Source organism: Chiloscyllium punctatum, chromosome 40 (genome assembly GCF_047496795.1).
Source record: "Chiloscyllium punctatum isolate Juve2018m chromosome 40, sChiPun1.3, whole genome shotgun sequence".
Classification (NCBI taxonomy): domain Eukaryota; kingdom Metazoa; phylum Chordata; class Chondrichthyes; order Orectolobiformes; family Hemiscylliidae; genus Chiloscyllium; species Chiloscyllium punctatum.
The window spans coordinates 21,514,149-21,530,463 of record NC_092778.1 but is presented as its reverse complement, the minus strand read 5'-3'; the positions used below and the strand labels follow the sequence as shown (position 1 = coordinate 21,530,463).

Genomic DNA, 16,315 nt, shown 5'->3' with positions numbered 1-16,315 from the left:
GCAGGTGGCCTCTATTAAGTCACATTCTTGAGATAACGTAAGGTTTTTTAACAAAAGTTGACAGCTCAGCTCAGACAATGCATTAAAGGTGTGAGGTCAGAGTCTGTCTGTATCCCAATCTTGAGTCCGACTGGTTCTATTTCCAAAGCAGAATTAACAAAATATTACATGGTTTGACTGCCTGCACTGACTGCCTGCAAATTGTGCATTTTCTGAGCAAAGTAGACTCTATCTGCAAATATAATTCTGCAAATACAAATTCACCCCCATAGACTTTTCTGTGTGTGCGTGAGCATGAGAGAGAGAGAGAGTGTGTGTGTGTGTGTGTGTGTTTGTGTATGGGTGAAAGCTTGGTTAAGTGTGTGTGCGAGAGCATGTGAATGACAGAGGTCTGCGTGTATGAGAGAGTGTGTGTGTGTGTGCATGTGTGGGAGAGTGTATAGTGCAGTGCGGTCACCTGTAGTGTGACATGAACCCAAGGTCCCAGTTGAGGCCATCGCCATGGTACCGGACTTGGCTATCAGCCTCTGCTCGGCCACTTTGCGTTGTTGCCTGTTCCAAAGTCCGCCCTGGAGGATGGTCCCCCGAAGATCTGAAGCCGAATGTCCCTGACCGCTGAAGTGTTCCCCGACTGGGAGGGAACACTCCTGTCTGGTGATTGTTGCACGGTGTCAAGGGTCGTTCCATATATCGTTTCAGCTGCATGGCACTGTAATCTTTTGCTATAAATTCTGTGTCTTAGAGTCTTAAGCTCCACAACCACCTGATGAAGGAGCAGCGCTCCAAAAGCTAGTGCCTCCAAACAAACCTGTTGGATATAATCTGGTGTTGTGTGATTTTTAACTTTGTTCACCACAGTCCAACACGAGCTCCTCCACATTGTAACAGCAGTTGGACGATGGAGCTTACCCTACCTTCCTTGGCAATCCCCTGGTTAATGTTTGGCTAAGCTCAGCTGGATGGAGTCATGGTTCTGGGCTCCTGTTTGCATTTTATAGGAATCACATTGTCCTTCATTGCTTTGAGTACAGGAGTTGGGGCATCATGTTGAAGTTGCACAGGACATTGGTGAGGCCTCTTCTGGAGTACTGTGTCCAGTTCTGGTTGGTCTGTTATAAGAAGGGTATTATTATACTGGAGAGGGTTCAAAAGAGATTTACCAGGATGTTGCTGGGAATGGAGGGTTTGGGTTTTCAGGAGAGGCTGGATAGGCTGGGCCTCTTTTCTACTGGAGCGTAAAAGGTTTATAAAATCAGGAGGGATATAGATAAGGTGAATGGCAGGTGTTTTTTCCCTAGGGTGGGGGATTTCAAGACTAGGGGCCGTATTTTTAAGGTGAGAGCAGGAAGATTTAAACAAGACATGGGCGGCACGGTGGCACAGTGGTTAGCACTGCTGCCTCCCAGCGCCAGAGACCCAGGTTCAATTCCTGCCTCAGGTGACTCTCTGTGTGGAGTTTGCACATTCTCCCCGTGTCTGCGTGGGTTTCCTCCGGGTGCTCCGGTTTCCTCCCACAGTCCAAAGGTGTGCAGGTTAGGTGAATTGGCCATACTAAATTGCCCGTAGTGTTAGGTAAGGGGTAAGTGTAGGGGCATGGGTGGGTTGCGCTTCGGCGGGTCAGTGTGGACTTGTTGGGCCGAAGGGCCTGTTTCCACACTGTAATGGAATCTAAAAGACATGAGAGGCAAAGCTTTTTACACACAGTGTGTGGATTGAACTTCCAGAGAAGGTGATGGATGTTGGTGCAGTTACAACATTTAAAAGACATTTGGATAAGTTCATGAATAAGAAATGTTTGGAGAGATAAGGGCCTAGCACAGGCAGGTGGGACTAGTTTAGTTTGGGATTATGGTTGGCATGGTCTGGTTGGAACCGAAGGAGCTGTTTCCATGCTGTATGACTCTATGATTATGACTCTAACCTTTCAACGTATGTTACTGGCACCATTTGTGCCGTTACAGGATGATGTAGATCAAATTCCCGGGGAAGTAGTGCCGTACTGGTAATGTACACTACTAATCCAGGTGACTAGGCTAATGCCCTGGTGACACAGGTTCAAACCCCACCACGGCATCTGGTGGAATGTAAACTTGATGAATAAATCCCCAGTTGAGAACTAGTCTCAGTGTTGGTGACCATCAAATCAGTGCTGATTGTCATAAAAACCCATCTGGTTCACTAATTGTCCTTTAGGGGAGGAAATCTGCCATCCTTACCTGGTCTGGCCTATGTCTGACTCCAGAGTCACAGCAACATGGTTAAGTCTCAACTAGCCTCTGAACTGACCGAGCAAGCCCTTAGTAACAACACCCACCTGACATTTAAGAGAGAGATTTGTAATAATAAGTTCATAATGTACTCACCTTGATGACAGCAACATCGAGACATCAAGTGAATTTTGCCTTCAGTAGTGTGACCAATGTATAAATTATTTCTACCAGTCTGTTTGGACATGTTACTCTACGCCTGAAAGGCAGGTGGGACTTAACCCAGATCTTCTGGCCAGAGATGCAGGCACTGCCACTGCACTAGCACTGCTGCCTCACAGCACCAGGGTCCCAGGTTCGATTCCAACCTTGGGCGACTGTCTGTGTGGAGTTTGCACATTCTCCCCGTGTCTGCGTGGGTTTCCTCCGGGTGCTCCGGTTTCCTCTCACAGTCCAAAGATGTGCAGGTCAGGTGAATTGGCCACGCTAAATTGCCCTGAGTGTTAGGCGCATTAGTCAGAGGGGAATGAGTCTGGGTGGGTTACTCTTCGGCGGGTCGGTGTTGACTGGTTGGGCCGAAGGGCCTGTTTCCACACTGTAGGGAATCAAACCTAATCTAACCTAATCTTACTGTGTGAGAGATAATATTGAAATGATTTTCCAATGATTGTTAATTAACTTGTGACTCGTTTATATTTTCCAAACTTTACCCAAAGAGAACATAGTTTGAAATAGAGTACACTCTGTTAGTTCGGCAAATATTATAAGTTTCAACACACACCATCTTGTGGAGAAATAACACATCATAGAATCCCGACAGTCTGGAAACAGGCCATTTAGACTATAATGAACCTCAGAACAGCATCCCAACCAGACCCACACCCTACCCTCAAACCTATATTTCATGTAGGTAAAAACAATAACAGCAGATGCTGGAAACCAAATTCTGGATTAGTGGTGCTGGAAGAGCACAGCAGCTCAGGCAGCATCCAACGAGCAGTGAAATCGACGTTTTGGGCAAAAGCCCTTCATCAGGAATAAAATCCTGATGAAGGATTTTATTCCTGATGAAGGGCTTTTGCCCGAAACGTCGATTTCGCTGCTCGTTGGATGCTGCCTGAACTGCTGTGCACTTCCAGCACCACTAATCCTATATTTCGTGTGGCTAACCCACACAGCCTGCAGACTATGGGTAGTTTAGTACGGCCAGTCCACCTAACCCACACATCTTTGGACCATGGGAGGAAACCGGAGCACCTGGAGGAAACCCACGCAGACACGCAGACGCGCAGACTCCACACTGACAGTCGCCTGAGGGTGGAATCAAACCCGGATTCCCAGTGCGGTGAAGCGACAGTGCTAACCACTGAGCCACTGTGCCACCAACCTCTCATTATGATTTTCGAGCTGATAAGATCGATGATGGTGAAAGCAGTTCATTCTCTCTTGCCGAGTTGCCTGTTTCCAGACTGTCGGGATTCTATGATGTGTTACTTCTCCACAAGATGGTGTGTGTTGAAACTTATAATATTTGCCAAACATTTTGGAAATAATCTAATGTTAAAAAAAAATACTGTGGGCAACAGAATTTCGCAGTTACGTTAAAACAAAAACAGTTTGCCACAATTCTGAATTTGTAGTCTTTTCTTAAGGCTGGGCCTTTGTTTTAAAGCCACTGAATTAATAAGGTTTAATTGTTGATTTGTATTTTTTCCAAATCTGTTTCCAGGAAGAGGTAGAACTTCAGGGAATAGACGGTGTCATGTACAAAGGTCGGCTAGACCCCAAACTTCCAACAATACATCAGATGCAAGATGAGGAGCCCTTAGGTAGAAGCTTATTTCTCTCTGCTTCCGACAGTATGATAGCTGTCTGCTGGGTGGTGCCATCAGTAAATGTTTTTGAATTCATTATACTCCGTGTACAGTATGTGACGAGCCAATTCGAACCCATGAAGTGGCACGTCCCAATTGGTGAATTTTTTTTATTCATTTGTGGGACATGGGCATCGCTGGCTGGTCCAGCATTTATTGCCCCGTCCCTAGTTGTCCCTTGAGAAGGTGGTGGTGAGCTGCCTTCTTGAACCGCTACAGTCTACCTGCTGTAGTTTGACCCAAAATGCCATTAGGAAGAGAATTCCAGGACTTTGACTCAGCGACAGTGAATTGACAGCGATATATTTCCAAATCAATATGGAGATGAACTTACAGACGGTGATATTCCCATGTATCTGCTGCCCTTGCCCTTCTAAATAGAAGTGGTTGTGGGTTTGGAGGGTGTTGTCTAAGGATCTTTGGTGAATATCTGCAGTGCATCTTGTAGGTGATACACACCGTTGCTACTGAGTGTCAGTGGTGGAGGGAGTGGATGCTTGTGGATGTGGTGCCAATCAAGCGGCCTGCTTTATCCTGGGTGGTATCAAGCTTCTTAAGTGAAGCTTCATCTATTGAGGCAAGTGGGGAACCTTCCGTCTTACTCCTGACTTGTGCCTTGTGGATGATGGACAAGCTTTGGGGAGTCAGGGAGTGTGTTGCTTGGTACAGTATTCCTAGCCTTTGACCTGCTGTTGTAGCTGCTGTGTGTATGTCTGGTCCAGTTCATTTTCTGGTCAGTGGTGACTCACAGAATGCTGATAGTAGGGATTCAGTGATGGTAACACCAGCCATGGTGATATGATTTGTCAAGTGGAGTCCATGTGTAATGGAAAAGGTCTCTCTTCTTTGAGAGGAGAACCCGGTGTTGCACTGGGTTGGACAAAGTTAAAAATCACACAACACCAGGTTATAGTCCAACAGGTTTATTTGGAAGCACTAGCTTTCGGAGCACTGCTCCTTCATCAAGTAGCTGGTGGGGCAGGATCGTAAGACACAGATTTTTAAGCACAAGACCATAGTGTCACACAACTGAGGCTATATATTGAACAAGCCCAGATTGCTGTTAAGTCTTCATCTTTTAGAATGAGTTGCAGGTTTTGGTTCATTAATATGTAAATCAAAGAACTTATTTTAAGTCACATTCCTGAGATAACTTAAGGTTTTGTAATAAAAAGAGACATCTCAGCTCAGACAACGCATTAAAGAGTCTGTCTGTATCGCAGTCTTGAGTCAGACTGGTTCTATTTCCAAAGTAGGAATTTATAAAAAGTAACATGTGTTGACTGCCTCCAGATTGTGTGCTTTTTGAACAAAATAGAACATATCTGCAAATGCAAATTCACCCCATAGACTTATATGTGTGTATGTGTGTGTGCGTGCATGTGAGGGGGAGAGAGAGTGAGCGTGTATGTGTGTAAGAGTGTATAGTGTAGTGGGGTCACATGTGTGACATGAACTCAAGGTCCCAGTTGAGGCCATCCTCATGGGTACTGAATTTGGCTATCACACAGACACACACACACACACCACAGACACACACACACACACACACACCACAGACACACACACAGCCACATACACACACACACAGCCACATACACACACACACACAGCCACGTACACACACAGACAGACACAGACACACACACACACACTCCTATATCTTATAGTCTTATAGTCTAACTAGTCATGGTATTCTGACCCGCAGTCAATATCAGTGATCATAATGTACTTGGTCAGTTTCGGTTTGAATGTCGAATATATATCTGCATTATAATCTGCTGTGGGATACCAAGTGTACAGTTTATGATGTTGGGGCCATGCATTGGAGTTTAATGTTTGTGAAATTGCCGACTATCTATCAGCGCATCTTCATTTATCTACAGAGAAGAAAATAAGTGGAACAAAGCAACACACACCTCGAACAGATTCCTTCCCAGTTACTCCGAGATGTGTTTACTGCAATCAAAGCTGTAAGTCTCTTACTGTACCAAGTGCTCTTCAGTTTGGTTGTAATGTTGGCTGCTGCTTCACATAACCATGTGTGGAACCTTTTGATCTTGTACATTACATGATTCACATGACCTCCTTAGTTTAGGATTTTAAAGTCTCAGTAATTATTTGAAAGGAATTTACAGGGCGTTTTTTTTTATATCTTGTGGCTTTTTGACATAATTTGAAGCAAAACTATTTCTCAAATTATCCAATCCAATCGAAAGGGGAATGTTGTTGGGCTTCTAATCCTAAATACCAGGCTAATGCACTGGGCGACATGGTGGCTCAGTGGTTAGCACTGCTGCCTCACAGCACCAGGGACCCGAGTTTGATTCCAGCTTCGGGTGACTGTCTGTGTGGTGTTTGCACGTTCTTCCCGTGTCTGTGTGGGTTTCATCCAGGTGCTCCAGTTTCCTCCCATATTCCAAGGATGTGCTTGCTAGGTGCATTAAGCATGGGACATTGTCAGTAATCTTTACATTTTTGTCTGAGTAAGTTTTGTTTGCAATAAATCAAGAAGTCTTTTCCCTGAAGTTGGGGAGTCCAGAACTAGGTTGAGGGGCATAGGTTTAGGGTGAGAGAGGAACCTGAGGGGCAACTTTTTTCACGCAGAGGGTGGAACGGGTATGGAATGAGCTGCCAGAGGAAGTGGTGAAGGCTGGTACAATTGCAACATTTAAAAGGCATTTGAATGGGTATATGAATAGGAAGAGTTTGGAGGGATATGGGCCGGGTGCTGGCAGGTGGGACTAGATTGGGTTGGGATATCTGGTCGGCATAGACGGGTTGGACCGACGGGTTGTACACGTCCATGCTGTACATCTCTATGACTCTATGATTCTAAGTGGACTGATATTTTTCTGACACTGAGATATATACAGTCTGATTTATATAAACTTGCAGTCTCACCTCCCTTTTCAAACTGAGACTGAATTGGAGGAATGGGACACAGACAGGAATTGTCACTGGACTAGTAATTCAGAGCCCTAATATTCTGGGCATGTGGGTTTGAAACCCACCATGACAGATGGTGAAATTTTATAAATAATCTTGTTTGAAAACACATACACACACAATCTGGTTCACTAATACTACAGAGGGAAACCTGCCATTGCTACCCCCGTCTCACCTGCCCGTGACTCCAAACCCACGGCAAGGTGGTTGGCTCTTTTTTGGCTTTTGATGTGGCCTTGAGGGGCACACGGCTGTATCAAAATCGCTACCAAGTAGGGATGAAACTGGGTGGACCACTTGATATCAATCTAGGACCCAAAAGCAACTCAAGCCTCACTGACCCCTGCAAGGTTGGTCCTCCTTTGTAACATCCGGGGCCTGTGCCGAAATGGGGAGAGCTGTCTCCACGGCTGGTCAAGCAACGATCTGGAACAGTCACAGGATTATAACTCACTCCGTCCAACAGCGACCACCATCAGCAGCCCTGGGTTTCCTCGCTTTAGAGCAGATGGAGGCGAGGTTGTGGCACGTTTGTCCTCAATGTCTTCAACATTTACTCTGAAACCCAGCTCACAGGCTCTTTCCATCTGTCATACTATTAGCTCTTTGTGCAAGGAAACCTCCTGCAGATTAGTATCTGTCTTACCTGATGAAGGAGAACGTCTCTATGCTGAACACCACTGGGAGCAGCACGGAGGGAGGCAAGGGTAACACTGAGGGTGGCAAGGGTAACACTGAGGGTGGCAAGAGTAACACTGAGGGTGGCAAGGGGACAGAATGTACTCTGGGTCAGGGAGAGGAGGGGGGTGGTGGCCTCAAAGTTGATCACCAAGACAGACTTGGTACAACCCTTACCGGGTCCTAAAGGACACCGCTGTCAGGCTGGGTCTGCAGGAGATGGTGAAGGAACCAATAAGAGGGAGAAACACACTTGACCTCATCGTCACCCATCTGCCTGCCACTGATGCATCTATCAATGATGTTGGGAGAGATCATTGCACAGTCATTGTGGAAACAATGTCCTGTTTTCTTATGGAGGATACCTTCACCGTGTGGCTCTATCACCATGCGAAATGGAATAGACATTGCACAGATTCAGCAACTCAAGACCACTCACTGTGGGCCCTCAAAAGTAGCAGGATTGTCTTCAACTGGAATCTGTAATCTCCTGGCCTGACTCCCCACTCTCCCATTACCGTCAGCTCAGGGGATCAAACCTGGTCAAATGGAGAGTGCAGGAGGGCATGCCAGGAGTAGCACTAAGCACACCCCAAAAATGAGGTGCCAATCAGGTGAAGGCTCCAAATCGGACTACCTGCATCCCAAATAGCAGAAGCACCATGCATCAGACAGAGCCAAGTGACCCCATCACCAACTGATCAGATTGAAGCTCTGCTGGTCTACAGACATGAACAGATGTAGAAAGCTGAACAATTCACAGGAGAAGGATGCTCCACAAGCTGGTTCATTCTCAATAAAGGGAAAGCCCCACATTGCAACAGACAAGGCTAACACATTTGCATCTATCCCCAACCAGAAAGGGGGTGTGGATAATACACCCTTTAAGACAACTTGCCCATTCCAGTTATTAGTCTGATAAACCTTCTCTTAACTCTTTCCAACACAATTACATCCTTCCTTCAGTAAGGTGAGCAAAGCTGCACATAATAGTTTAATAATAATAATATCCTTTCTATAAGTGGGCAACCAGGCCTGCACAATTTAGATTAGATTAGATTACTTACAGTGTGGAAACAGGCCCTTCGGCCCAACAAGTCCACACCGACCCGCTGAAGCACAACCCACCCATACCCCTACATTTACCCCTTACCTAACACTACGGACAATTTAGCATGGCCAATTCACCTGACCTACACATCTTTGGACTGTGGGAGGAAACCAGAGCACCCAGAGGAAACCCACGCAGACATGAGGAGAATGTGCAAACTCCACACAGTCAGTCGCCTGAGGCGGGAATTGAACCCAGGTCTCTGGCGCTGTGAGGCAGCAGTGCTAACCACTGTGCCACCGTGCTGCCCATAGAACAGAATCCCTACATTTAGATGTAGTCTCATCAATGGCCTGGAGCATAATCTCCCCACTTGCATATTTAATTCCCCTCACAATAAAGGATAACATCCTATTAGCTCTCCTAATTACCTACTGTATCTGCCTTTTGTGATTCATGCACTAGGACACCCAGATCCCTCTGCATCTCAGAGCTCTGCAATCTCTCAACACTTCGATAATACAGTCGGTTCCAATATAACACGATAGTTCTGTACTCGTGCAATCTTGCATTATAAGAAAATCATGCAATAGCCATTTAAACTATTGGAGCTAGAATCGTGTTATAGAGAATACACTATATTCTACAAATAGGAAAGTTCGCATTCGACAAATAATGATCTAAAAACTTCAATAGCATTAAAGCCAATTCGCGTTGAAGAAACACACGTTATAGCAGAACCGACTGTATTTATTTTAAACTATTGCTGCCAAATTGGATAATTTCATGTTTCCCCTGCATTATTCTCCTTTTGCCAGATTTTTGCTCAAACACTTAAAAATATCTATTTCTGTTTGTTTTTAAGTATCCTGATGTCTTCTTCAGAACTTTACTTGCCTAACTTTATCCCATCAGCACATTTGGCAGGCACTGCGCCAAAGTCACCCAAGTCATTTTAACAGAAAGTAAACAGTGGAGGTCCCAGCACACAAATTCAGGCCCACGTTCCTCCAAATGTGATTGTTTATCACTCGTTCAGCCCAAGCCAGTTTCCTGGACAATAGTTACTGATGTAGTCTGCTTCTTGTACGTAGTTAAAGCTGTTTCTCCTGTGTAGTATAATCCTAGGCTGTTTAACATGGTACACTCGAAATTTGCCAGTGTCTCTGTGGGAAATATTATCCAGAAAGAATAATTCTTCTTGAGAAAGAACACACACACAGCACCCCCCAAGTCAAACTTTGGCGTAAAATGTGAAAGATCTGTAGAGGCAGCATGGTGGCTCAGTGGTTAGCACTGCTGCCTCACAGCACCAGCATCCCAGGTTCGATTCCAACCTTGGGCGACTGTCTGTGTGGAGTTTGCACATTCTCCCCGTGTCTGTGTGGGCTTCCTCCAAAGAAGTGTAGGTTAGGTGAATTGGCCATGCTAAATAGCCCATTGTGTTCCGGGATGTGTTGGTTAGGCATATTAGTCAGGGAAAACGTAGAGTAATAGGCTAAGGGAATGGGTCTGGGTGAATTACTCTTCAGAGGGTCGGTGTGGACTTGTTGGGCCAAATGGCCTGTTTCCACACTTTAGGGATTCTATGATTCAAAGTGACAGTTAAATTTAGGAACAAAAGTGTTATTCACAGATTATCCGGACGCTATTCTGTAGCTAAAGTCATTTTGCACACAAGCTATTGGCGTTGGGATTTCTCCTGGATCAGGAATGGCTGGCTGAAACTTTTCTATCTGGAGACAGTGGCATCAGATTGCCAGTTCTCCACTTGGAGTGAGGAAGTTTCCCAGGGAGATGACAATATTCACACTTTGTGTTTTCAGAGAAAAGGGAGCAGGAGTTGGTTGGAGGGAGGAGAGGGGTAGGGTTGTGTGCAGTTGGTGTACAAAGTTGTGGACAAGTTATCTCTCTGAGTGGCTGTGTTTAAGTCCATTAGTCTTTATTTCCCACCAGCTGCCTGGGTCACGTGAGCTCTCTCTGAAAGTAGGGTGGGGATGGGTCAGGGTGGGATACTCTTTGGAGGGTTAGTGTGGACTTGTTGGGCCAAGCTACCTGTTTCCATGCTGTAGGGATTCTATGTTTCTGAAAGTGACTCCACCCAAGAAACTAGTTGGCACCAAATGTTTGGTTTTGCCAAGTGTTTTTACGTTAAGATGTCAAATCAGTTATACAATAACTTGGATCACAATTGTCATGACAATTTGTGCAATATTTTAACTATTTTTTTGACATCAGTTAATGCCTGTCATATTAGAATCCAAGGAAATGGCTTGATCGCTGCATTGAGTACAGGAGTTGGAAGGTTATACAGGGCATTGGTTAGGCCACTTTTGGAATATTGCATACAATTCTGGTCTCCCTCTTATAGGAAGGATGCGAGGGATGTTGAAAAGGTTCAGAAAAGATTTACGAGGATGTTGCCAAGCTTGGAAGGTTTGAGCTACTGGGAGAGGCTTGGGCTGTTTTCCCTGGAGCATCAGAGGATGACCTTATAGCCGTTTATAACATCATGAGGGGCACGGATAGGGTAAATAGACAAAGTCTTTTCCCTGGGGTGAGGGAGTCCAGAACAAGAAGGCACAGATTTAGGGTGGGAGGGGAAAAATTTAAAAGTGGCCTAAGAGGCAACTTTTTCACTCAGAGGGTGGTACGTGTATGGAATGAGCTGCCAGAGGAAGTGGTGGAGGCTGGTACAATTATAACATTTAAAAGACATCTGGTTGGGTCTATGAATAGGACCAAGTCCTGACAGGTGGGACTAGATTGGGTTAGGATACCTGGTCAGCATAGATGGGTTGGGCCGAAGGGTCTGTTTCCATGCTGTACATCTCCAGGACTGTTGAGAAGAATTTCTTAGCTGAGTATATGTTATTGAGACCTGGATAATAAATGGATCTATTTTCTGTTTCTCAGGTATGCCTCCTCGTCCTGCCGATATCTGTTCTGCACAGCAGAGGCCGATGCCTCAAGAAGCTTCGAATGTGTGCCAATGTCTGGGTGTGTCTTTTTCCAAACGATAGTGAATAATGCTTTGAATGGGAGGTGGCTAAGCAGTGAGCGCTGGGAGATAAGCCTTCAGCAACAGGCTTCTATCCCGCCAATTCATGGGCATCTCCTGGATCAGCTTTGGAGGTCACACCGTGAATTGTGTTTGAGTTCAGTGGACCTGTAATGAGGTTCTGATTCTGGGATTTGAGGGACGCGGGTATGAGCCTCTAAAGGTCAGCAACGCAGCCAGCACCAAGCCTCTTGGGGCTACTCCTGCTCCAATTTCCCGCGTCCTGTGTGCTGTCACTAAACTGGGCCGAAGCAGTGCGAGCCCAATGTTTCCAGACTTTGCCATCTCCCTGTACATTCCTTGCCTTGGGGTAATCTCTCTGAGTCAGTTGGTTGGAAAGTCAGGCCCTCCCCAAGCTCGGGTGAAAAATCCGTTCTGGTGAAAGTATTTACCGATTAATATATTAAATCAACTTGGGTGCTTTTTTTTTGTTAAATTCACTCATGAAATGTGACCATCAGGGCTGGACCAGCATGCCTTGCTCGTCCCTAGTTGCCCTTGAGAAGGTGTTGGCCTTCTCAAACCGCTGCAGTCCTTATATTGTGGAGACCATTAGGGAAGGAGCTCCAGGATTTTGACCCAACGATAGTGAAGGAACGGCGATATGTTTCCAAGTCTGGATGGTGAGTGGCTTGGAGAGGAACTTACAGCTGTTGGCGCTGCCATGTACCTGCTAGCCTTGCCCTTCTCGATGGATGTAGGTTTGGAAGGTGCAGTGTATCCTGTAGGCGGTCCACACTGCCTGCTGCATGGGGGCATAGGGCGTGAATGTTGGAGGTGGTGCATGGACTGCCTCTGATTGGCTGGCGGTACGAAACTGGGATGGGGCACCACCTCCTGGTGTCCTCACCCTGGAGAAAGGTTCACCATGGGGTTGTCACTGGCACACGATTCCACCTGTTACATGTATGTAACCTGTTCCAACGACCTTTCAGAGGGGTTATGTTTAATATTGCAGTGGAACTGTGGTGACAATTCTGATTTGGATTTTCTTCTTCAGCTTCAATATGTCCTCAACAGCCAGGGCAAGATTCAGGAAGAAATGGTAATTATAACCCAGTGCTTAGCTTTGCACAGAGTTACTCCTTATAAACAGAAATTTGGAAATATAGAACACGGGCAAGAGAATAATCGTGGCATCGGTTTTATGACTGTGCTTTCCAGGCTGCTCCTGATGTGACCCTGATTTAATCTTGGCCAGTGACACCCCTGTTTTAAGGTTATCCCCGTACAGGTGAGGTCTGCCACTGGCAGGTACTGAGACCAGTAGATCCTGTTTTTTTAAATAAAAGAATTCCCCAAATTAGCACTGTGGTATGAGCCATCAAAGTTCCACATCTTGGTAAATTCTGACTTCATTTTAGACCCCAGACCTTGGAGATTAAAGTGTAGCATATTAAGTGGGTTTTGAAAGTTCTCTTCCTTCCCTTCAAGTCCGTTCCTGACCTCTCTGTTCCCGAAATATCCCCCAACCCTGGAAGTTTCCTAGATGTTCACACTGGTCGTATTTTCGTTACGTGAGAATCCTACTTTGATTGGCTCCTCTGTTGGTGGCCGTGTGTTTAGTTACCTGGGCCCTAAGGTCTGCCGTACCCTCGCTGCCCTTCTTTAAAACTCTCCTTAGAAACGATCTCATTGACCATCATTTGAACACTTGCCCTAATATCACCATGATGTGGTTTAGTGTCAAATTTTACCTTAAAACCCTCCTCTGAGGTGCTATGAGAGAATTGATTAGCTGCATTACTCAGGTGGCATGGTGGCTCAGTGGTTAGCACTGCTGCCTCACAGGGCCAGGGGTCTGGCTTCGGTTCCACCCTCAGGCGACTGTCTTTGTAGAGTTTGCACATACTCCCTGTGTCTGTGTGGGTTTCCTCCTGCAGTCCAGAGATGTGCAGTTTAGGTGGTTGGCCCATGGGAAATTTGGGGTTAAGGGGATGGGATGTAGGTCTGGATGGGATGCCCTTCAGAGGGTCAGTAAGGGCCGAATGCTGCCACGCTGTAGGGATTCTGTAAGTCTCCTTATAAATGCAAGTTGTTTTTACTTAAAAGAAATTGTACTACAATTGCTCACAAGACGTATTTATGCAGTACACGCCATAATGTAATCTGAGTATAAACATTTATACAACTCTAACATTGGTTAATGTTTTCAGCCACGGCAGATTCTGCATGTCCGAAGCCTCCAGACCGAGATGCTTCAAACCGATGTCCAGGTTGTTCTCATTTAATGGAAAAGAATGTTTAATTTAATCAATAATGTACTCAGAGCTGATTAATAGACATGAGAATGTTATTTAACTCCAGTCAAGTATGATGTTAAAGCACAGGACTGTGACCTTTCCCAGAATAAGCCTTCATTTAGTTTATACTATACTATTTCAACCATATGCAAGTTTTAAACAGTTCCCTCATCCAGTTAATGTCAGCTGCTTTGCTCTATTTTATTCTAAATCTATACGTAAGCAGAAAGCCAATTCTTTGCAAAGTAAATAAGTTCAAACTTGATATCTTTTTAAAAAATAAATAGCCATTTAGAGAAACAGGGGGAATTAGGATTTTAAACAAACACAGAATACTGGAGAAAGGTCTGGCAGCAAATGGAGAGAAAACGCTGGCAGGAAGGATGTGGAGGCTTTGGAGAGAGGGTAGAAGAGGTTTTACTAGGATGCTGCATGGATTGGAGAGTATGAACTGTCGGGAGAGGCTCGAAAAACTCAGCTTGTTTTCTCTAGAGCAGCAGAGGCTGAGGAAACACTTGGTAGAAATCTATAAAATTATGAGATACGTAGATAGTGTTGACGGTCAGAATCTTTTTTCCCCCAGAGTTGCAATGACTAGAACTAAGGAGCATGCATTTAAGGTGAGATGGGGGAAAGTTCAAAGTAGATGTGGGGGGGCAAGTTTTTTACACAGAGAGTGGCAGGAGTATCCCTGGAGCATGGGAGGCTGAGGGTTACCATATAGAGGTTTATAAAATCATCAGGGGCATGGATAAGGTGTTTTTTGCCCTTGGATGGGAGAGTCCAAAATTGGAGGGCATAGGTTTAAAGTGAGAGGGGAAGGGACCTAAGGGGTAACATTTTCACACAGAGGGTGGTGCGTGTATGGAATGAGCTACCAAAGGAAGTGGTGGAGGCTGGTACAATTGCAGCATTTCGAAGGCATCTGGAAGGGTATATGAATAGGAAGGGTTTGGAGGGATATGTGTCAAATGCTGGCAAATGGGACTAGATTGATTTAGGATATCTGGTTGGCATGGACGAGTTGGACTGAAGGGTCTGTTTCCGTGCTGTCCATCTCTATGACTCTGTGGAATATGCTGCCAGAGATGGTGGTGAAGGCATATACGATAGGAGCGTTTAAGGGACTTTTAGATAAACACGTGAATAAGCAAGGGATGGAGGGGTATGGACCGAGGGCAGGCAGAGGGGGTCAGCTTTATTTGTCATCATGCTCGGCACAACATTGTGGGCCGAAGGGCCTGTTCCTGTGCTGTACTGCTCTATCTTCCAAGTAGGTGCTGCCAGGCCTGATGCATTTCTCCAGCATCTCCGTGTTTGTTTCAGAATTCCAGCATCTGCACTATTTTGAGATTTGTAAGTATTTTCGGATCGACCTGTTCAGAGATGGTATTGCACACCTCTGATGAGGATGTTAAGATGATTTCAGTTGACAGAATAAAAGATTGAGACGTTTTGAGCATATTTTGAAGTGAGTGACCATGTGACACAGCCGGTATTGATTCCGTCACCTTTTGGACAGCTCACCTCGTTTTCATTTCCATACTATCAGTCGATATTAGGCATTGGAGGCAGTAACACCCATTGACATTGCACTGTCTTAGGGAGTGTTTGACCATCTTCACTGAGACATGAGCCACCCAATGGTAATATAAAATTATATCATTTATTAAGCATTTGAGAAGTTGGTAACACTATTACCGAGATAGTGTTGTAGAGCTTTTACAGGGTGGAAGAGGCCTTTCGGCCCATTGATTCCATGCCAGTTGTCAGGCATCCCTCCATCTATTCTATCCTCATTTCCCACCCTTGGCCCATAGTCTTGTCAGCACATTTCGAGTGCTCATTTAATTAGTTCTTAAATGTCTTTTGGGTTCCTTCCTCTACCGTGACTTTTAGACAATAGGGTCCAGATGCCCCCCACCCTCTGGGTGAGGGAAAGGTCCTCAAGGCCCTTCCATACCTCCAGCTCCTTAACTTGAATGGTTATCGATCTCTCTATCAGGGGGAAAGATTTCTGTCCATCTATCCTGTGTCTGCTCCTCGGAACTGTGGACACCCCAATCAGCTCTTTCCCTCTCTGTCTCTCTCTCTCTCTCCCTCCCTCTCTCTCTCTCTCTCTCTCCACCTCCTCTACTTGAAGGAAAACAGACCCTCCCTATCTAGTCTGTCTCCATGTCACTCCTGGTGAATTTGCTCTGCACCCATTCCAGTGCGAACACATCCTTACTAATGTGTGCTGATCAGAACTT

At 45.5% G+C, this 16,315-nt stretch overlaps 1 protein-coding gene across 1 annotated transcript in view; it reads left to right on the top strand.

The window, feature by feature from the left end:
- The window catches only part of LOC140464790 (uncharacterized), a 106,317-nt gene that overhangs the window by 78,332 nt on the left and 11,670 nt on the right, over nt 1–16,315 (top strand). The window contains exons 15-19 of the mRNA XM_072560278.1: nt 3,937–4,036; nt 5,968–6,054; nt 11,676–11,759; nt 12,821–12,865; nt 13,977–14,036. Of these exons, the coding sequence (XP_072416379.1) occupies nt 3,937–4,036; nt 5,968–6,054; nt 11,676–11,759; nt 12,821–12,865; nt 13,977–14,036 (376 nt within the window). The remainder of the gene's footprint in view (nt 1–3,936; nt 4,037–5,967; nt 6,055–11,675; nt 11,760–12,820; nt 12,866–13,976; nt 14,037–16,315) is intronic.